This window comes from Terrapene carolina, unplaced genomic scaffold, assembly GCF_002925995.2.
Source record: "Terrapene carolina triunguis isolate 2854851 unplaced genomic scaffold, T_m_triunguis-2.0 Scaffold211, whole genome shotgun sequence".
NCBI classification, from domain to species: Eukaryota; Metazoa; Chordata; order Testudines; family Emydidae; genus Terrapene; species Terrapene triunguis.
In genome coordinates this window covers 23,145,987-23,168,883 of record NW_020664562.1, presented here as the reverse complement: position 1 = coordinate 23,168,883, position 22,897 = coordinate 23,145,987, and the positions used below count along the sequence as shown (strand labels likewise).

Below are 22,897 nucleotides of genomic sequence, written 5' to 3'. Positions count from 1 at the left end.
CTTTGTTTAATCCTGAGCTGATGGTGTCAAATTTGCAGATGAACTGAAACTCAGCAGTTTCTCTTTGAAGTCTGGTCCTGAAGTTTTTTTGCTGCAGGATGGTTACCTTTAAATCTGCTATTGTGTGTCCAGGGAGGTTGAAGTGTTCTTATGCTCCTATACGTCTGTTAGTCTATAAGGTGCCACAGGACTCTTTGCTGCTTTTACAGATCCAGACTAACACGGCTACCCCTTTGATACTTGGAGCAGAGGATGAGATCCACAAATCCAGCATTTGTTCTTCCCAGAGTTGTGAATTGTCAGTTCTCTTTTAGATTGCATGCCTTTTACTTCTATAAAGAGTGCTCGATTTAGCCTAACATCAATGGCCAATTGCTCATTCAAAGTTCAACACTGGCCAGATTACAAATAAAAAAGCCACTTTTGCATGTGAATTGTACTGCCTGTCTGTAAACTGTGCAGTACGCTCTTTGAGGCAAGGATCATGCTTTCCTCTATGTTTTGCAGAGGTCTGATTTCTCTGTTTGTGTATTGCCAAGGACAATGTTGGTGCTTAATATGTAATAAAAGTGCAAGGAGAAGGCCTATAAAGTTGCAAGGGCTTGAGTGGGGGAGCATGGTTTTGTTTTGAGGTTTTTTGCATGATGGATAATTTTGCAAGATACTTGTTTTAGTTTGGTAGAAGCACTTACTGGTGATAGGCTCTTTAAAAATGTGAATTCTGCTATCTAGGTTCTTAATAATGTAAATGAAGATTATCCATTTAAACCAAAATAAAGATGCTTTAATATCATATTTTTCCAGTGTTTTTGCAGCAATTTTTGTTACAGAGCATCTAAATATTTTGAAGCTCAGATTCCCAAAAGTCCAGTGTGGATGCGAGAAGAAGAAAGGTAATTTGATCACTTGTTCTTTTTGTTTATTCTATGTGAGTTCAGGTACAGTACAACTAGGTGTGAGACAATAATAAATGGTTATACTGAAACTGAAGAAAATCTAAAACTATAAAAGGCTAATGAGGTATGTGTTATAAAAGTTGTATATATAATCAAGATGGTAATTTTACCATATTGATGTGATTGGCAATATAAATGCCAGTTAACAAAATTGTTCAGGGTCTGATCTGGAGAGGTCCTGAGAAACTATTATTCCTATTAACTTCAAAAAGTCCTTCTTAAGATTGGAATAGGCATTTTTATAAAATATACTAAGGATAGGATTAATTCATTTTATCTTATTACAAGAGTTGTTCTAATCTTAACATAGCACTGATACTGGATTTGAAGTTAGACGTTAAAAATGTGCATCAGAAAACAGAATATAGGACTACAACAAAAAGCAGTACTAGATCTTAGGTAAAATCCTAGTTTCACATTCTTTTAAGCAACAGATATGGGGAAAAAGGCAACATGCATTTTGGAAGGGTGTAATTTCGTCATTTCTCTTGGTAAATTGACTGCCTGGGTAAGTAGGGAAATAAGTACTTGAAATTAACCAACCAAACCACTGGATGTCACCATTTCACAGTACAAATACCTGCCTGGAGAAAGGTCATACAAGTTTATCTAACTTGCTTCAAAAATATTCTCTAAGATAGTGGTTTCCAGAATCTCCTGTATTTAGCTCTAGTTCTAAATGGGGAAAAAAGCTAAAACTAAATTTTGAGACTGACAGGGTTTGCTAAGAATTGCCTTGACTGCAAGCTCCTCAGGACTGGGGCTGTCTCTCATTACTAGCACTGTGTTGATGTTATATAAAAATAATAATTAGATGTAAACATGTAAAGACTATTCTTTGCTCTTGAAAGGATTTCAGAGATAAAGTTCTCATTGAAAATCTGCAAATGGAGAATTTTGCGTGATACTGCAATACAAATAATAAATAGTATTTTGACATGTTTTATTGTCATCTTGAGATTTCAGACTTAAAACATTGAGATGAATGGGACAGTTCATATCCATCAGAGCTATTGTTTCAGGCTGTCTGTGGATTGAGGACTGCACTGCATTGGTTTTCATTTGGTTCATGTTTAGAAGGTTTCCTTGCAGCCTTGCATAGGAGCTAGAAACAATTTTAAAAATAAATATCCAAAGCAGTGGTTGTCAACCAGGGGTTTGTGTACCCCTGGGGGTACGCAGAAGTCTTCCAGGGGGTACATTAACTCATCTAGACATTTACCTAGTTTTACAACAGGCTACATAAAAAGCACTAGTGAAGTTAGTACAAATTAAAATTTCCTACAGACAATGACTTGTTTATATTGCTCTATATACTATACACTGAAATGTAAGTGCAATATTTATATTCCAGTTGATTTATTTTATAGTTATATGGTAAAAATGATAAAGTAAACAATTTTTCAGTAATAGAATGCTGTGACACTTTTGTATTTTTATGTCTGATTTTGTAAGCAAGTAGTTTTTAAGTGAGGTGAAACTTGGGGGTGCATGAGACAAATCAGACCCACTTCTGAAAGGGGTACAGTAGTCTGGAAAGATTGAAAGCCACTCTTGTAGGGCACTGTTGGTGCTGCAGACAAATAAAAAAGCGAGCTAATTTTAAGTCCCAATAGACATTGTTTGGGGGGGGGGAGGAGATCCATTGAACACTTCTTAAATGGGCAGAAATTGTCAGGGTGTCTTTCTAAAGGCAATATTAAATTTTCCTTTTGGTTTATAACAAAAATGTATTTCTAAATATACTGGATATATTGACTGCTACATTTTAATTTAAATCAGCAGTGGGTTAGAATTAGGACTGTCGATTAATCGCAGTTAACTCACGCGATTAACTCAAAAAAATTAATAGCGATTAAAAAAAATTAATCGCAATTAATTACACTGTTAAACAATAGAATACCAACTGAAATTTATGAAATATTTTGGATGTTTTTCTACATTTTCACGTATATCTGTTTCAATTACAACACAGAATACAAAGTGTACAGTGCTCACTTTATATTATTTTTATTACAAATATTTGCACTGTAAAAATAATAAACAAAAGAAATAGTATTTTTTCAATTAATCTCATACAAGTACTGTAGTGCAGTCTCTTTATCATGAAAGTGAAACTTAAAAATGTAGGTTTTTTTGTTACATAACTGCACTCAAAAACAAAACAATGTAAAATTTTAGAGACTACAAGTCCACTCAGTCCTACTTCTTGTTCAGCTGGTCACTAAGAGAAATAAGTTTGTTTACATTTATGGGAGATAATGCTGCCCACTTCTTAATTACAATGTCACCTGAAAGTGAGAACAGGCATTCACATGGCACTATTGTAGCTGGCATCACAAAATATTTGTGCCAGATGCGCTAAAGATTCATATGCCTCTTCATGCATCGGCCATAGTTCCAGAGGACGTGCTTCCATGCTGATGACGCTTGTTAAAAAAATAATTCATTAATTAAATTTGTGACTGAACTCCTTGGGGGAGAATTGTGTGTCGCCTGCTCTGTTTTACCCACATTCTGCCATATATTTCATGTTATAGCAGTCTCGGATGATGACCCAGCATATGTTGTTCATTTTAAGAACACTTTCACAGCAAATTTGACAAAATGCAAAGAAGGTACCCATGTGAAATTGCTAAAGATAGCTACAGCACCCGACCTAAGATTTAAGAATCTGAAGTGCCTTCAAAAATCTGAGAGGGACAAGGTATGGAGCATGCTTTCAGAAGTCTTAAAAGAGCAACACTCTGATGCGGAAACTACAGAACCCAAACCACCACAAAAGAAAATCAACCTGCTGGTGGCATCTCACTCATGATGATGAAAATGAACCTGCGTTGGTCTACACTGCTTTGGATGGTTATCAAGCCGAACTCGTCATTGGCATGGACGCATGTCCCCTGGAATGGTGGTTGAAGCATGAAGGGACATATGAATCTTTAGTGCATCCAGCGTGTAAATATCTTGCGACACTAGCTACAATAGTGCCATGCAAACGCCTGTTCTCACTTTCAGGTGACATTGCAATTAAGAAGCAAGCAGCATTATCTTCTGCAAATGTAAGAAAACATGTTTGTCTGAACGTTTGGCTGAACCAGAAGTAGGACTGAGTGGACTTGTAGGCTCTAAAGTTTTACATTGTTTTATTTTTGAATGCCAGGCTTTTTTGTACATAATTCTACTTTTGTAAGTTCAACTTTCATGATAAAGAGCTTGCACTACAGTACTTGTATTAGGTGAATTGAAAAATACTATTTCTTTTGTTTTTTACGGTGCGAATATTTGGAATCAAAAATAAAGTGAGCACTGTACACTTTGTATTCTGTGTTGTAATTGAAATCAATATATTTGAAAACGTAGAAAATGTCCTAAAATATTTAGATGGTAATCTATTATCGTTTAACAGTACGATTAATCGCGATTAATTTTTTTTAATTGCTCGACAGCCCTAGTTAGAATACAAGATGGTTTAAAAATGAGTTTGGGGGGGGGGTATCATAAAAACTTCCCCTAATCATGATTGTGGAAATCCTATTCAAAATTGCTAGTGGTAGGTTCCTGCAAACACTTACATGAGTCAAGTTGCTTGTGTGTGTATGTAGCCCTCTTTGAGTTCTATGGGACTATTCAGAAGAATAAAGTTAGTTACCTGCTTAAATGTTTGCAGGGATCAGCCCTAATGCTGTATATAAAAGCTTCAGTTGTTCATTTTTCAGTAGCAGTTGTTGGGAAACTGTTCCAAAAAGATGTTTCAAAAACATCTGTTACTGTGTCACCTTTGAAATTCCTTTTTATTAAATCCTTAATCTTTTTTTCTTTTTGGCAGACCACCAGATATAGAACTGCTGAAGGAGGGGCAAAGGTACAGCTGAATCAATGATTCTTACATTTAACGTACAGTATTCACAGTTGGAAAGGGAAGCCTTTGATTTCCTGTTTTGCTGCAATATATAATGTACCATTATTGCAGACCACACAAAGAATATTTGCCTTGTTTAGCTTTTTCCTTTGTGGTGCTAAAAAGAGTATTTGATCTGTATGATTTAGTGTACAGCTGCTCGTAGCCTGTAACTCTTAATTGAAGCTGTTGAAACCTGACACAAACGCAATGTTTGTACTCTGCATATTTTGTGCCATCGATCCTTTATAAAGTAAATGGTACCAATTATATGTGTTGAAAGCTTCTGTGAGTCTTAATATAAAACATTTATATCTGAAATATATAAATCCTACCACTCTTTGTTTGCTTCCACCTCTTTGTCAGTTCTGTAAATTGTGATTTTTTTTTTCATGTTTTCCTCTACAGCATTTGGCCATTAGGGGGCAAACTCGCATATTCCTGCAAAAACAAGTAATCTGCTATCCCCTTGTTCTTAATCAGCATACTGTATTTCATTCATATAATGGAAAAATGTGGCTTAAAATGCCTGTATTCACTCTAGAATTTTAAAGTGCTAAAATTTGGCAGCATAAGTCTGACCTTGTGTTCTTTTTTCTTCTAAATTTTGTCAAAGCAAATATATTTTGTTTTTTCTTTTCCTCCCTACCCCTCATTTGCAACATAAGATGTCTGCTGTATAGTATCTGCAGTAGTCATCTTGATTACTAAACACTAAAACTCTTTACATTTGAAATGTTTTTCTTAGAAAACAAATCTTATTTAGATCCCTTAGTAAGGGTCTAATTCTTAATGTTAAATAAAATACACCTTTGCTAGAACAAAATTATTTGTTCATTCTTAAAATATATGCTATTCAAAATCATCTAGTTTGCAAATGCTATTATAACTGAAGTCTGTCCTGTGTTTTAATGATAGTCTATTTCTTCTGTAACAGTGGCCAGTCTGGGGAAGAAGTAAAACTACATGATGAAGTCATTAAAGTCTCAGATATTGAAAATCCTAAGACATCAGCAAGCCAGTGTGACTCTGCTTCCCATGGCACATACAGTGACAGCAGCAGTGATACTGAACAAGAATTTGTTTCCTCTATTCTACCAGAAAATCGATCAAATGCAACCAGTCTGGTGCAACCATTGCACAAAAAAAGTATACTCAAAAAGAAGCCTGGTCAAAATATAAACTCCACGCATAGAGATGGAGACCATAGAGTGATAAATGTCACCGAACAATTAAGTGAGTGCAAATTAGATATCCAGGAAAAAAAGAGTTCTTGTTCTGTTACTGGCATTTCTTCAGACATTATTATATCAGAAAACTTAAAAAATCCAGAAAACTATGAAAGTAGGTGTAATGGTTCACAAGTAGTTTTGCTAGGTGTGAGCAAAGAGGGGGCAGAACAACTCAAAAAAATACTTGCTAAATCAAAGCAGCATATCAAACCTGAAATGAGTGCACCAGTTGATTCCTTTACTGCTACACGTAATGTGTTAGATGTGCTTAAGCAGACTTTTATTGAATGGAGAACTGAAGAAACTTACAAGTTTCTCTGTGGATCCAGCTATGCTACTGTACACTTACCAGAACACACATCAGCTGTCAACTGTGAGAAAGAAGAACTTGATGAGGATGACTTAGAAACAGCAGATGACCTTAATGACGCTGCTGCTGCTACAAGGGAATCTAAAAACAGTTTGAACCAGTCTTTGCCTTTTGGGGGCACAGGTGCAACAGTTAAACCTTTGCCTAGCTATGAAAAACTAAAAGAAGAAACAGAACTATTAGGACTAAGAGTAAAGGAATTCTATAAAGGAAAATGCCTCTTGACTGAAGAAGCAACAACACAGGTGGAAGGAGCAGAGCATCCTAGCAGTGTTAAAGTAAGTATCCTGAAAAACTGGACTGTTTAGTTCTGTATGTTTATACAGTGCTTAAGTCAATGGGGCACTGACCTATATGGCCTCTAGGTGTTACCACAATATAAATGTTGATAATAATCTAATAGTAAAATTTCAGCATTGTCACCTTCTGTATGTCACTCTGAAGCTAGAATGTCTGAGTCCATGTGATTAGAGAGACGAGATGGGTGAGGTAATATCTTTTATTGGACCAACTTCTGTTGGTGAGAGAGACAAGCTTTTGCCAAACAGAGCTCTTCTTCAGGTCTGGGAAAGGTACTCCAAGTGTCACAATTAATTCCAAGGTGGAACAGATTGTTTGGCATAAGTAGTTAGCACATATTCTAAAGGATCATTCAAGATAGAGTGGCCCATTAAAACCTCTGCAGTCATAGGACAAAAAGCAGGGGTTAGTGTGTAACAGATTGTTGTAATAAGCCGTAAATCCAGTGTCTCTGTTCAATCCATGTTTTCCATGCAGTCTGTTCCCATATGTACTGGTAAATGGAGGCACATGACTTTACAACTTACACCTGTGCGACAGAACGGGCTTTCAGCTAGTAATAACAATAATTAAGGATGGTCAGCTCCTGAGCAATTACCTAGGTTTTGGCTAGCTAAAATAATGAATTCTCATGTTCAGTTTCAACAGCTTCTTGTTAAGTTACAGAATGTCATGGACTAATCAGCTATTTAAGTGTGCTTTAACTTGGTAGGAAGCACTGCTAAACTGAACTAATGTAAGAATGTTAAAGGTTAAATTAATTCTATCTGGCCATTGTGCAGATGCATAGAGGGAAGAAAGAATCGAAGGAGTCTTTTCCTCCACTCTACCTCTGTGGCCTCTGCACGAGGGCCAAACACAACCAACATCCCTGCTCTCAGAGTACTGGAGCAACTACTTCCCTCTACATCTCCGTTGGAAACACAGAGACTTCCCAGCCTTTTAGATTTCAAATATTGCAAGGAACCATATAGCTTTGGGAACTTTTTCACTTTCTAGGCATTAAGTCATCATGTCACAGAGCTTTGCATCTCTTCCTGTCTGTCTTCTGGTAGGAGGATTTATAGACACAAAGAGATGCAAAACTGTATGAGGTTTCACCTCTTCCAAGTCGAGTAGGCCAGCTCTAAACATCCAATTCCTTTTGTCTCAATCATATGGAGACAGTACTCTGGCTGACTAGACTAGGGGCTGGTCTACACTGGGGGGGGATCGATCCAAGATACGCAACTTCAGCTACACGAATAGTGTAGCTGAAGTCAAAGTATCTTGGATCGAATTACCTGGGGTCCACACGGCGCGAGATCGACGGCTGCGGCTCCCCCGTCAACTGCGCTACCGCCGCTCGCTCTGGTGGAGTTCCGGAGTCGACGGTGAGTGCGTTCGAGGATCGATATATCACGTCTTAACGAGACGCGATATATCGATCCCGGATAAATCGATTGCTACCCGCCGATACGGCGGGTATTGAAGACGTACCCTAGGTTACACGTTTTGTGTTGGTGTATGCAGTTCTGGGTTTCTTTAAGTTTTAGGAAGTTTTCAATATGAGAAGTAATTTTGCAAAAGCTTATTTTTATTAAATAAAGTAACTGTAGTGTGCTTAAAATGAAAGAAGACGTTATCTGGGCTCAGTTAGTATTACATAAGACTCCCCCTGAAAAGTTGTCATTAGTTTTTATGACACCCTCCATAATGGATTCTGAAGAAAGGAAAAAAATAGATTAGTAATATAGGTAGGCCTGGCTTGACATGGGAATCTCAACAAGTAAGCAAATTGTAATTAAGGCCCGATTTAAATAACAGTTCAGTCCTTCAGGAGCTCATACAATTCCTAGCCACTCCTGTCCAACTACAATTTCCGCTACCCTGAAGCCAGATCATTATTTCTAAAATCTAGCCTTTAGGTTTTGAATATTCTTTCCATTTAATGTATGTAAACACTTATTGCACTTGTGCCATTTTTTTCTGCTCAGAAACAGTAAAATTTAACATGGGGAAAACAATCAATAATTGGCCACAATATTGCTTTGTTGTATTGACTTTAAAAAATTGACTTTAAAATTCAAATGTCTACCATGTTTTCATTATGTTTTTGTATTGTAATGTAGGATGACCAGCAGGGTGATCCCATCCTCCCGCTTGTAGATTCTCATGCCCAAATGCAGATTCGAAAGCAGATTGTACTTGAAAAATTGAGGAAAGTGTAAGTATCCCTTCTTTCTCTTTGAGTACTTGTGACTAAATTAAGTCTCCAGCCCAAATTAGCTCAGAATGTGGCTGCCCGCTCATTAATCAGTGCCACATATATTGAGCACGTTACACAAGTGCTCTGCGATGTCCATTTGCTGCCTATTAAATTCCATCCAGAAATTAAAATATAAGATAAAACCATAAATTCTTTAATGAGCTGGGATTTAGTTGCTTGAGGTATTGTCTCTTTGTGTGTGATACAACTGTAGTTGTTGTTAGTGGATGTGCTCAATCTGACAACCTCCTGGGTCATAAAGGAAGGGCCTGCTGGCAGGGCATCTTACAAAAGGAACTTGCCCCTTTCTTAGGTGTGTCAGAGCCCATGTTTGGTAAGCTTCTGCTCATGTTGTAAAACTCATTATCCTCCCTCTGCATGGGAGGAGAGGGGTTGTCACAGGCTTGTGGGAGTTGTTGGTGTTTAACTGTGGAATACATTCCACTGCAATTTATGTATTTTGTGGATTTTAATGTTTGCTATTGTAAATATGCATGGAGCTTAAATAAGGGATAAGTGCTTTCAAGAAGTCAAAATGATCTTATTGTCTAGATGGAAAACTAACTTCTTTTCCTTGCTTAAAAGAGTTTTCTGATAGACTTAAAAATATGAAGTATTGCTAATAACGTTAACACAGTGACTTTTAAAGCTGAACTGGAATATTTGCTCGAAATTATAATGAAACTGTTTGGGGCAGGAAAAGTATCGTTATGTCTTGTTTGGTATCAAGTATATTGTCACTAAACAGATATGGCCACATCTACACAGAAGAAAGCATAGTTTTGAAAACCGGTAAATAGTTCCAGCAAAGTTCTCACTGAATCAGTTTCTTATATACATGGCTGATGTGATGAGGCTTATGTGATTTTTTTTTTTTTTTTTTCATGCTTTGTCCCTGCCTCCACTGGCTGTAGGCAGCCAAACTACATTAAAGCCTGTCTAAACTGAATTTTAAAAGTTTCCAAACACTATTCCCTTTTTATCGTAGATGGGGCCTTTGTGCACTAAAGAAAAAAGCATATTGCAGTTCAAGGTCCTATATACATTGACACTAAAAATGGCTAAACCAGCAAGGTTTAAAACCATATAAAAATGTCTCCTGCTAACCCACTTTGCCTAAGCAGTGCAGACAAGAAACAACAGTTTAAGGACCATGAATAACAACTTAGTCTAAAACATTATTATTTTTAAATGGCTATGGCTTGTCTGTGTTGCCTAGGCTACCTTGGCATGAGCCCCTCCCCCCCATGCAGAGGGAGGATAATGAGCTTTTTTTTTTTTAAAGTTCCATTAGCATTTCGTATCAGAACTGCATTGTAACAAAACTGATGATTGTTAATCAGAGATCCTAAGAAAACTTCCCCGTATTTCTGCCAGAGTGAATGTCATCACAGCTACCAAGAGCATGGTTTGAAATAGTTTTACTATATTACAAATCCATGTTCTCATTCCCTCATTAATTTATCACATCTGTCACTTATGCTGAACCTTCTCATACTTCTAGCAAAGGGTGAATTTAATTTGTACTGTCTTTGTGCTCTGTATGTGTGACATGGGCTCTCAGCTACTAATATACCTATATAATATTAGGTATATTCTCTGCACCTAGCTGCTAATTCAGTTGTGTAGTTTTCTCTAACTACTTCTTTTGAACCCAAATAAAATTATGAGAGTAGGAACATTACTCACTTAACAACTGAATCAATTAAACAGCTATGAGCTGGGTACAAACTTTTAAGGGGGGTACAAATGCCATTTCTCTCTTAAGTAGATATGTTCTAGGTGTGTTATATCCTCCACTTGGAGACTTAATTAAGAAAATTAAATTATTTCACTGCCAAAGAAATCTAAATATTGCAAATTTGAAATAGTTTTGACACTTAAAATTCCAGTCTTCCATATTGTAAACCTAATTGCTTTTGTAAGAATGCCTTGGCATAACTGACATTGGAAGCTAATTAATAACATAACTTGCTAAGCAGCAAGTATATCAAAAGTCTTATCTTATTATGCTCTTCTCCAATAGCTACTGTAAAATGCAGTGACATTGCAGCAATGCCTTCTCTAATAAATGAATCTGAAGTGTAAGCTGTATGCCAGATCTAAAGCTCAAAGAAGTCAATACAAGTCTTTCTAGTGATTTCAGTGAGCTTTGGATAAGGCCCTATTTGAGGAGCAAATGGTTGTGTATAGAAAGAAAGAAAATAACCTAATATCCTTTTGCTTCCAGATTGCCTGCAGTTTTGGGTCCTCTTCAGATTACACTAGGTGATGTTTACATGGAGCTGAAAAATCTTGTCAAAACTTTCAGGTAAGTGTTGGTCTTTTCAGGGATTTTTCCTGATTGAGTAAATAACATCTAATATAGACACACATGAATTAGGATCAAAGGAACCCCTGTGAAGATTTGCCCTGCTTCAGTAGTAGGTCAGTGTAGGTAACATCATGTTCCCTGTGGACTAACAAGGCAGCCCCATCCCCTGCTCCACTGACTGTGCTCGGGTCACTATGAGTATTTTATATATTTTTAAGAAGTAGGCCAGCGGTCTCAGGAGGATGCTGATGAGTCCTTTAAAGATACTACTGCCCTGTCATCTCCTATTAAGCATGGGCGTTTGAGATCTGTCACTTCCTCAGTGCACCCTGCAGCTGGGCTAAATGGGGCTATGGGGTGTGATTAATGATGGTTGCTGCCAACTCCCTAAGCAGTGAGGAAAGTCAAGCTTGGCCCACTCTACTCCTGATTGCAAGGGGAAGGATAGAGAACAGCTAAGAACCGTGTTAGTTCCCTACCACCGGGAGCCAGTGAGCTTTAATCACTCCCTATGGCCTCAGTGAACCTAGATCCCAGGAGCACTGAGGAAGGTGGCAGCACAGACAAAGAGGGTGGTGGTAACTTTTCTAAACACCTACCCACTCTGCGGGTCAGCAGCCAATTCCTCTTCACTGACACAACACAGACCCAATACAGGCTCCATGCCCTTGAGCCCCAGCAAGAAGAGGGAGTGATAGCAATTACTAATTATGAGTGGCCGAGCCATGTTTCAGGACATTGACTTTAGGTGTTAATGTTTTTGCTCTTGGCCATTCAGTGCAACCCAAGAATTTTTAAAAATGCTTTTCTTGTGGCATTTATATTTTAATGAGTAGAATGTCAGTTCCACTTGAACCCTTAATTTTGGCTAACATCTTCAAAGACCAGGTTAGACTAAAGAGCTGTAGCAGGGACTTGTAAAGACAGAAAACATTTTTTTTATGGTGATAGAGGTGGTACGCATGAACTTTTTAAAATTTAATTTCTATAATTGCTGTTTTTTAAAATAAATCCTGATTAACTCCACACTTTCTCCTAGCAACTATGCCAAAAATGTGTAAAGGGTTAGGGAAGAGCTTATTTCATATATGCTAGAGTTGCAGGGGTATATCCCACATACACGAATGACCTGCGTTTACAGAAATGTAGGATTTCTAGTCAGTCTGTAATGCTAAATTCATAATAGTCCCCTCAGCCTGACTGAGTTCTCTGGATTGCTGAAACTAGCATGGATTTTGGTGTACTCCAACCATGGGCCTTTGTAACAGACCCATCACGGTAGTGTCTCAGCACCAAAACACACTTCTTTCAAAAGCTTACCTGAAAGCAATTTTGGACATATTAGTTAAATTTGGCTCCCTATTATTAGGCTTTTGACATACAGATTTTACCATCTTCATTATTATTTGTTAGGATCTGTTGCGCGATAGCCCAACTGAACTTTTATTGCCAATTTATTGTTAATATGATCTAAATTGCAACCTGCCTGAGGACTCGTCATTGTTATGTTTCACCCTTTTTTTTTTTTTTTTTTTACTCCTCCTAAATATATGGAGCAGTGCCTTAGCAGTATTCCAACCTTTAGTGTTGAAACAAAATAGAACAAAATCTTTCTTATTAATTGCATCTGAGGTTGCTTGAGTTGTCTTTTGAGTTACTTAACGTTGAGACCTTTTTGCAACACTTTTGGATAAGGTGTGAGTTGAAGGCCATTGGTAACTAATTGGGAGTTCTTCTAATGTGGAGGATCTTAGGTGAATTCTTTCCTTGGCAGTTGGTTTGTGTTTAATTGCAGTTTGGGGATTGTTTTTCTACATATTGAATTTAATGTAGCACCTAGAGCAATGGGTAGGTGCTTTAGAAACCTAAATAAAGTAAATATTTTGAATTCACATCATTGTTGCTGAGAACAAGATTACAAAATACAAGGTGCATAGTGTGGGGCCAAATTCTCCACTTCAGTTATCCGTAGAATCAATTCAACTAAACCTACATTTATTTTTCCTTCATACTGCTCCTAGCAAGAAGGAACAATTCATTGGGCCTTTTCTCCATCTGTACCTGGACTTCTGCTGCAGCAGAAGCTGATAGCAAATACTACCTCATGGACATGAGGATTAAAGCAGTAGTCATTGATGCATAGATCTCCAATCCTGCAAACACTTATATGCCCAGGCTTAACTTTACTCATATGAGTAGTCTCATTGATTTCAGCATGAATACTCGCAAGGGACAGTTAAACCATTTGCTGAAGTACTTGGAAGATTCAGGGCCTTAAGTACCACTTACTATGTAATAGGGTTGAAATGCTGAATAAAATAATGAGTGGGCATCTCTGACAAATAGAAGCTCTCTTTTCTGCTTCGTGTACTGGAAGTACTTCAGGCTGAAAAATTGTTGAAGGCCCATCATAGGGGATAAAACACATGACTATAATGTGGGAGAGTTTAGTTAAAGAAGGGTAAAAGAATGTGGTGAACTGAGCAACAGCAATTTTCAGCTCCATTGGTTTTTAAAGGAACACTTGCAGTTCAGCCTCTTTTGGACAGCATTTTATTCAATCACCACTGCTGGGAAGCGCTCTGAAGAGATCTCTGGAGACAGTTCAGAATGGTTATAGTTCTTCCCAAGCTAAGTCTCTCAGTGCCTGTAAGCTTTTGTTACGAAAACTGAGATGTCAAATAACTCTCCAGAGTCTGTCAGGGCACTTTGTTAAAGACTAAGAGAAAATTAGGTATTTACATAGAAATCTAGGTTAAATGACTAAGTGAGTAAATTAGAGACACAAGGCAAGTGAGGTAATATCTTTTATTGGACCAACTACTGATAAAACTGATAAAAATAAATACTTTTTCACCCAATGCACAATCAGCCCATAGAACTCCTTGTCCCAAGATGCCACAGAAGACAAGAGCTTAGCAGGATTTTAAAAAAATGATTCGACACTTTATACAGATAACAAGAATATCCAGAGTTGTTATAGTATGGACAAAAAACCAGGAGTTTGGATATAATTACTTATGCACTTCAGTGCATGAACCAGTCCTTAATGGGAGTTAGGAAGAAACTTTTCCTAGGGCATGTTATTCAATGACTGTCTATTGCACTTTTCTTGCACCTTCATCTGAAACATCTGGTGCTGGCCACATTCTGAGATAGTATACTAGATCTGATTTAGTATGGCAATTCCTATGTTTCTCGGCACTTCATCTGTAAGTTTCCTTTCAAGGTGACCACCTGCCTCTCGGAGCATGGGAGGCAGTATGTTCTATCCCTGGGGTAAGCGAGCCCTTACATTGCTAAAAGAGCTTCTTTTCTGAAAATTCTAGATTGTTGGGTCTCAGAGCCAAGTTTTGGCCCAAAAGCACTGTGGGTGTGCTTGAATCTTGTCTCCCACTTGTTGTGTCATATTCCTGTTAGAGGCAAGGATCAGGCCATCACACTATTCTTGCCAGAAGGGAAACTGATCAATGATGGATCACTCACGCAGGAGCTGACATTAATTTAATGAGAAAATGTACCAAAGTAAAACTATAGGTGATTGGCATTTTGATACTAAAAGAAATATGACCTGCACGCATTTGTCTTTCCCAGAGTTTTTGTTTAACCCAATTGTTACCTAAAGTTTGGGCTTTATTGCTCCTGCAACTTCCCATGTCAAAATTAGCTTTTTCTTCTTTGAGTAATTTTCTGTGGGTACTCCGCTTCTGGTGTGCATATACATGTGTGCCTCTGATCAGAAACTTTTGGTAGGAGTGTCTGCGTGGTCCATGCCTTTGTGCTGTACATTGTTATGCTCCAATCCGAGGGCGTATAAGGCAGGCTGGACCTGCTGTTGCTCCAGTTACTTCAGCTTATCCTTAAATTTGTATTTTTATTTTACTTTTTACTTACCTTGCACACTTTTTGTGTGGTCTTTTCATTCCCCCCGCCATCTTTTTCACAGTCAGGGTTCTAAAACCTGTCAGACATGTAGAAGGTCTTTTTCCCCTCAGCAACAGTCATTCCAGCTATCCCCACTGTCTGGGGGCGACACACATCATGTCAACGTGCAAGATCTTCATCAGATTTGAAAGCCGACCCAGGAAGCTGAGGGAGGCTAGACTTAAGCTGCTTCCCATGGTGGGTTCTGTGCAACCTTCCTCCAACTCAGGGCCCACCACAGCCCTAACTCAGTGTGTCAGGGTCAGCCAACCAACGCTGTCCTTCAACTTCTACGGCTCTGTCTCTATTGAGTAAGAATCATGGCCAGCTCCAGAGACTAGCTCAAAGGGCTTAAAAAAGAAGAGACCTAGGTCCATTGATAGAGAGGCATTGATAAAAGGGGGTACTTTGCCTCAGAAATCGACAATGAGATCTCATGTCCCATCTCAGGTACAGTCAAGGCTTCTAGACCCTCCTGTACTGCGCTTCCTGCACCAACTAAAAAGACTTCTAGTGCTACTTACACTGAAAAGTTTCTTGATACACAGCTCTACCTGGTACCGATGGAAGTACCTGGTTCAGAACCAGCCACGCAAAAGAACTCTGCCACCTCGAAGAGATCAGTACTGGCACCAGCTGTCCCAGTCCCTGCCCCTCCAGCAGGGCACAATCACCAAGGGCATTCTGACCACAACCCTTTGCCATCTTCGGTACTAGTGGCTTCAGGTACAGCGGACTCGGCTCTCCAGTGTCCTGCCTCCCCTGTACCAAGCAGATTCCTGTTCCTGAAATCTCCTAGTCTCTGAGGAGCCCAGGTTCCCCTACTAATGGTACCGAAGAAAACCACTCCTCCAGAGCACTCTTTGGTACCAATGAGATCAGCTCCCACCTTCAGTAGAGGGGAAGACTCCTCTTCTGACTCCAGAAATCTCAGGGTTTCACCACCTGCTCGTTCAGATCTCCCTCTCCAGAAGTCTATTCTGAAAGAATTTCATCAGGACCCAGGCACATGCAAGCCCATCAACAGCCCTCTTGGTATGACCACGCTTAGGGTCCACCACCCTTCCCCTATGCCCATCTCAAGGGCTCTTCTGGAATCCCTGGGCCACATATGGGGAGACCAGTCCTATAGAGCACAACTTCTCAATAGGGCCACGAGGAGAGAGAGCGCTACACTATTTCTCAGTACCCTCTTCACTTGTCCTCTTGTCAGGAGGAACCCTTTGAGGAGCAAGAACTGAGGGCTGATTGGGAAGCTACAGCACCCACTAATAAATCCTCTTCTTCTCCAGATGGGGCTGTAATGTCGCTTTCCCCCTCTCCTGTGCAGATGACTTCAAACCTTTTCAAGACTTCATGAAAAGAATAGTTGAGTCTCTGCAAACCCCTCTGGAAGAGGTGCAGATTGGTGAGAAAAACCATCTTGAACAAAGCCTGTACTTTGCTAGTTTTAGACTTTTAGATGCATGTTTTCACTTGCACACGGTTTTGGGGAAATTTGGGATTAGGAGTGTGTTGGGATCACTTTGCTAGTTGTAACCAAGGCTGATGGAAGCCAGAGTGGAGCTGTGGGGCTGTAGACAGGCTGCTAGGGTCAGAACTGCTGAACCAGGCTGGCTGCATAGCACCCAAACACTCAAGGTCTGTCCTGCATGCTTGTTGCTGACTGAATATCACAGGCTGGGAGCTACAGTACCAAAGCATTGTGAGATACTCTGGCTTACAGGTAACAGTTGACACATCCTCTTACTGGTCTGGATTGCACCCCAAACCTTATGACAGCCGTTCATCCTGGTTACAGCCCACTGGTATCGTAGGACGGTCCAGAGCACAATGGAGGATCTTCTGTTCAAGGCCACCAAGCTGTTCATTGACACCATGACTAAATACCTCCACTCCAGAGCAAATCTTCAGTACTTAGGAATCTATTATCCTGCAAGCAAAAGCAGGTACAGCAGACCGCAGACCAGCCCAAAGGTCCTGCCCCATCCAGTTTCAAACATATCACAGGCAACAGCACCACCTAAGAAAATATCTTGGTTCCAAAAGAAAAGACCATCTAGCTTCATCTCTGTGGTCATCTAGCTGTCAACCTTCACCAAGCAGCTGTTTTGATATATTGCTTGAGAGTCATGAACATGGATCCTAGAAATCCTAGAAATCCGTTTGCCGCGGAAAAATGTGGAATTTGCATTTTTCCCAGAGAATCTTTAAGTTTTTACATTTTTGTGAAAAAATAAAAACGTATATTAACTATTAACTAAATTTTACTGAAAGTACCAGTGTCACTTATTCAGTGCACGCAACCTCCCCCTCTTGTGGTTGATTTTTGAATATGCTTTAAATTTACATAGCTAAACATACTCCAATAAACTGCTTCCAGCATATAGAGGTTATTCAGCAGTGTAAAGGGGTTTGTGTTTTAATGCCTCTCAAATTTCACTTCATCCTCCAGATGTGAGTAATTAAAGTTATGAAAAGACCACCTCATACGCCCACATTAACCAGGACATTCAGTTATCCATCTTCTACCCTAAACTGCACAATTCCAGAGTGGAAGCTAGTCTGCACACTCTGAATGTTATGAGGACACTAGTGTTCTGCCTAGAAAGAACTAGACCCTTCAAAGCCTCTCCTAGACTCTTTGTCTCCTTTGTACACAGAATGAAAGGAACCCCTATTTCTACCCAAAGACTATCCATGTTGGTCTCTGGATGCATTTTGTCCTGCTACAAACTCTCTACAGTGCATCCGCCCTCAAGGGTGACTGCCCACTCCACTGGAGCACACTCTACCTCTATGGCTTTACTCAAGAATGTTCTCATCAAAGGCATCTGTAAAGCTATCACCTGATCATCCATTCACACCTTTTCCCAGCACTATGCCATAGCTAAGGCCTTACATTTTCAGGTTTTATTTTAAAATTTCCTGGGAATTTATCAATTTTTTTATTCCAAAATTTTAAAAAGTGAAAATTGGTAAAACCTGAAAACAAAAGACAGCAGCAGCTATGGGCACCAGTACTCACAGGGTGCAGCTTTCTGCCCCCTGTCGCCTGTCACTGGAGTGGTCAAACAATCTCAGCTGCCAGAACCCGTCTCCCTTCCTCTTCACAGTGGGGGAGCTGAAGGGCTGAGGTCAGGAGGGGACTCTGTCTGGCAGGGGAAGCAGATGGGCTGCATTGAAAGGCCCAAATACCAGGGACAGTACTCAGGGGGGCAGACTTCCGCTCCCTGTGAGCCTGTCACTGCAGCACTTGTGTGGTCTCAGCTGCTGGGACCCAACTCCCTTCCCGTCTCGCAACAGCAGGGACTCTTCAAGGGCGGAGCCGGGAGCTGGCTCACCCAAAATTTGGTGGAAATTGCTAAAACCCGAATATTGACTTTTTTTAAAAAAAGTAGGGATTTTCTGGAGAAAATCGGTAAATAGTGAAAACAAAAGTGTATGTTTCCAAGTCTGATACAGCCTTTGGGATGGCTGTTCTCCAATCTGGGCTAAATAGGACTTCTCAGCATCAGCCCCTGTAGCCTGGGCACTGCAAAAGTCACCTGAAATGGAGTGCTCAGAGGGGGCAATTACTCAGGGACGAAGGAGAAGTTACTTACTCATACAGTAACTTGAGTTCTTCAAGATGTTTTGTCCCTACGGGTGCTCCACCCTTCTTCTTTTCTTTGGAGTCCCAGCATTAGGCTGGATTTCATGGTGGAGAAGGAACTGGAGCAGCGGTGGGTCCACCCTGCCTTATATGCCCTCAGATCAGAACAAGGGTGTACAGCAGTGGTTGGCAACCTGCAGCCCGCGGGCCACATGCGGCCCATCAGGGTAAGCAGATTGCGGGACGCGAGACATTTTGCCGACGTTGACCATCCGCAGGCACGGCCCCCCGCAACTCCCAGTGGCCGTGGTTCGCCATTCCCAGCTAATGGGAGCTGTAGGAAGCATCGGCCAGCATGTCCGCTAGTCTACAGAATGCCTGCACGGATCATGTGGACACTGCTACCAAAAATCTCTGATCTGAGGCACATAGGCACGCACTGACATCTGAAGTGGAGTATCTGTAGGGACAAAACATCTCAAAGAACTCAAGTTACTGTACAAGTAAGTAACATCTCTTTATGGCTGTGCTCCTGTCAATGATTGAGAAGAGGCAAGATTTATGTTTTTTCTCTTTACCCTTTATTTTTGATTCCTAGGTTGTTGTTTTTTCCTTCACCTGTCATCCTTTTGCTACCCTGATTCTGTTTGCCGAACACATTTATATGCCTTCACGTGCAGCTAATGCAGCTTTGCAGGTCATATCTCCACCTACAGGGATGGAGGAAATATTGCAGCTGGATTTAATACTGCTTTTCCCCTTCTATTGTAGGCTGTGCTGTATGAAGCAAACCTGCTTCAGTACTGTGTGGGGTTTGACACCAGCCAAACCACCAAAATGACCAGTTGGAATCTTTTGGGATCTTGGGGGCATTCTCTGGCTTTCAGCACCTAGTCATCTAGCTTTACTTGGCCTAAGCAAACTTGCTGTAGTTTCTCTCTTTAAAAACTTGTAGGACTTTTTGTCATACTTTTTAACAGAAAATTAGAACTCTGCAAACCCAAATCATAGGCTTAAACTTCTACTTTTAAAACATTGCTGCTAGGTTTCTTCCCCACAACATATGTTTAAAAGATATAATTGTACTGACATTTTTCTCCCCTCCCTCACAGATTATTTTGCAGTATCAGCTTTGGCTAAAGATAAGACACAGAATTAGTGAACCATTTTTAGTGGGGACTTGCACTTGACTGTTTTTTGAAAGCTTTAGTCTTCAGACGCCTAGGTGTTGACACACAGCTTGTTTTTGAAAGTGATTGCCCTTTTGCTGCTCATTATTTAAGGCTTCACAGCTGTAGGTTACATGCTTTAGTCTGATCTTCCTAACATGGCTTTTTTAATACAGTTGCACAAGTGCTGTAGGACAGGTATTGTACCAAAAGGTTACTGGTTGTGGAATCTTGACTACTCATCCAATCCAGTGACAGTACTGCATCAACCGATCTATATTACTGCATCCAGCAGGTTATCTGTCTTCTGACTACCTCTACTGTAAATAGCATATTGATGGCAATGACTAGTGTTGAGACCTTGCCAATCAATACTAACATTGAATAAGAGTTAATTGACACAAATAACTACATCTCTTAGTTTGTGTACAAGAATGACGCCTTCTTGTGCTCTAATCAATAATGGCTCCTTGTAGAGCACTGAAACAAAGCTGCTTTCTCTGCTATTTGACAGCATTTTCCCAGGTGATTTAGAGCTGTCTCTTCCATTGTATCTCATCAGAGCAGATTAACTGGAATGTTACATATGAATTGCCTGTCAAGATGATTCCATCAGGCATTTTTTAGTCGTTTTTATCACTGTCATCGGTATTGAGTCAAGACTTTAAAGTCCTTGTTTTGTCTCATATTCTCTAAACAGAAAAGAGTAACCGTTTAGCACATATTAACTTTTTGTTGCTAGACACTGCTAGACAATTTCATATAGTAGTCAGTACATGTTGGTATGTTTCAGACAATCCGTGTTATTTAACCAAAAATACTGGGTATATTATATGACATGGCCATTTCATTTAGTACTCAATGTTAATTTTATTAAAGCATAGGAAGGAAATAATACAGATGGAGATGCACTGCTTCAGTAGTCATGGCTGATACTTATAAAATTGATATTTAAACTATAGTCACACACTTATCTTGTTTGGAAGAATCACCTGGATTCACTGGGGATGGGGAGAAATAACATTGTTATTTTAGTTTTTAACTTACAAAAGAAACTCCCTAGCTCTGCCACCTGCTCAGGCAGATAAAGAAATACGAAATGTTCATATATAGAGTGTTTTTTGCTAAAGATTAATAGAAAAGTGTTAGGTTTCCAAACCAATAACCACAGATACGCGTAATGCCAAGAATGAGAAGGTGGTTAGTTGAAATGAATTACTATGCTGAGGAAATAAAGCAGGAAAGGGAAGCAGTGAGGATGTCTTGTTTTCCTTATTGGTCATATTTGAGTATCTGTTGCTCTTCTATTGGAACCAGACTAAGCAGAGTTTACAGATTGTAATTGGCATTGTGTTTTATATGTGATTATTTTGAACCACTATATTAGCTGTAATATTCTGGAATTTTACACAGACTTGGCAAATAACAAGATAGCCATGGATAACCCTATTTTACTGGAACATTTTGAGAAATCCTGGCCAGTTATTCCATACTACCTCTGCAGGGTATAGACTGTCTAGATGACATGCACACAGAGTGGGAGCAACAGTCTGGCACAATGCACTCTGGGGTGTCCTAGCATACAAAACTGGTGGGGGAAGGAGAACTGGCAGAATAGCTAACATTGGCATGATTACAAAAAGACAACCATGTGATAGGTTGGCCTCTGGCAGGGGCAAAACACAGTTAACTGCCATGGTTATGGAATTTTATCTACATTTTGTAAACATAAACCTGTGTAGTGTTAACTGTGCCAGTAGTGTGACTAGGGCCTTGGGGTCTGATGTGCAAGGTATCTTGGGACCTGACCTAAAAATTCTCATGATGTATTCAACAACTGACTTAAATTGTTCTGCCAGATCCACCTCTCTACTCCTCCACTTTGTGCTGTTCTCTCTCATGTAGTACAAAAGTGTCATATTGCAAGGCCAAAATCTATTTGTTCCTGGTTCCCTGGAAATATATGCTGACCACTGAGGCACTCTAAGACATGGCAGAGTTTGTCATTTTCCGGATAAATGTGCTGCATGTGGAAGGAAACATTCTACTCTGTGCCTCAGAGTTGACAATCTGGTGGGATGGTCTCATGCATTATCTGTCTATCATGCAATATTTTTTCCCACCTCAGCAGCTGGGGCCATACTACCCATAGTTATTAAAATTCTATGAGTTCCCTAAAAGGGTCCAACTGTGGGCACTGGTGTCTAACAACTTTTATGAAATTGTCTGTAGGGGTAACTTATTGAGCTACCACTTCAAAAACCAGTTGTCAGCATTGCCCAGTGTAACTGGTGGTGTACATTGACTTGCCCAAAAAAGAACTTGTAATGCAGATCCCTAGCTGAGATTGTAGGGCTTGCAGTTTAGAAAAAAATAACTTTTTCTTGTAAAGTGAGCACATTTGGTATGAAAATCAATGAGATGAAAGAAACATAGACCTAAGGCCTGGTCTACACTGCTGCTTAAGTAGATGTAAGTTACGTCACTCGGGTGTGAAACAATCACCCCCCTGAGCGACATAGCTTACATCGACGTAATGCGGTGTCTACACCACACTATGTCGTCAGGAGATGCTTTCCCACCGACTTACCTTCCACCTCTCGGTGAGGTGGAGTACTGAAGTCGACAGGAGAGCGCTCTCCCATCAACTCATCGCGTCTTCACCAGACCCACTAAATCGATGCCACTGTATCAATCGCATCGGCACCAATTTAGCGTGCAATATAGGCAAGCCCTAAGTGTGCCATTTTTTCAGATTCTCTATTCAGAGTGGAGCCATACTTTATAAAATATGTACCCTAGTGTGGGCACCAGGCAGAGAAAGTCATCATTTTGGCTCAAGGGTAGTTAGTTTACAGGACACAGGAATAGTTTTCTGGGTTGGGTTAGCA

General features: G+C 39.8%; 1 protein-coding gene across 1 annotated transcript in view; it reads left to right on the top strand.

The window, feature by feature from the left end:
• The window catches only part of LOC113407398 (putative RNA polymerase II subunit B1 CTD phosphatase RPAP2), a 68,506-nt gene that overhangs the window by 12,289 nt on the left and 33,320 nt on the right, over nt 1-22,897 (top strand). Inside the window, exons 6-10 of the mRNA XM_026655864.1 lie at nt 805-893; nt 4,783-4,818; nt 5,792-6,734; nt 8,868-8,962; nt 11,235-11,315. Coding sequence (XP_026511649.1) covers nt 805-893; nt 4,783-4,818; nt 5,792-6,734; nt 8,868-8,962; nt 11,235-11,315 — 1,244 coding nt within the window. The remainder of the gene's footprint in view (nt 1-804; nt 894-4,782; nt 4,819-5,791; nt 6,735-8,867; nt 8,963-11,234; nt 11,316-22,897) is intronic.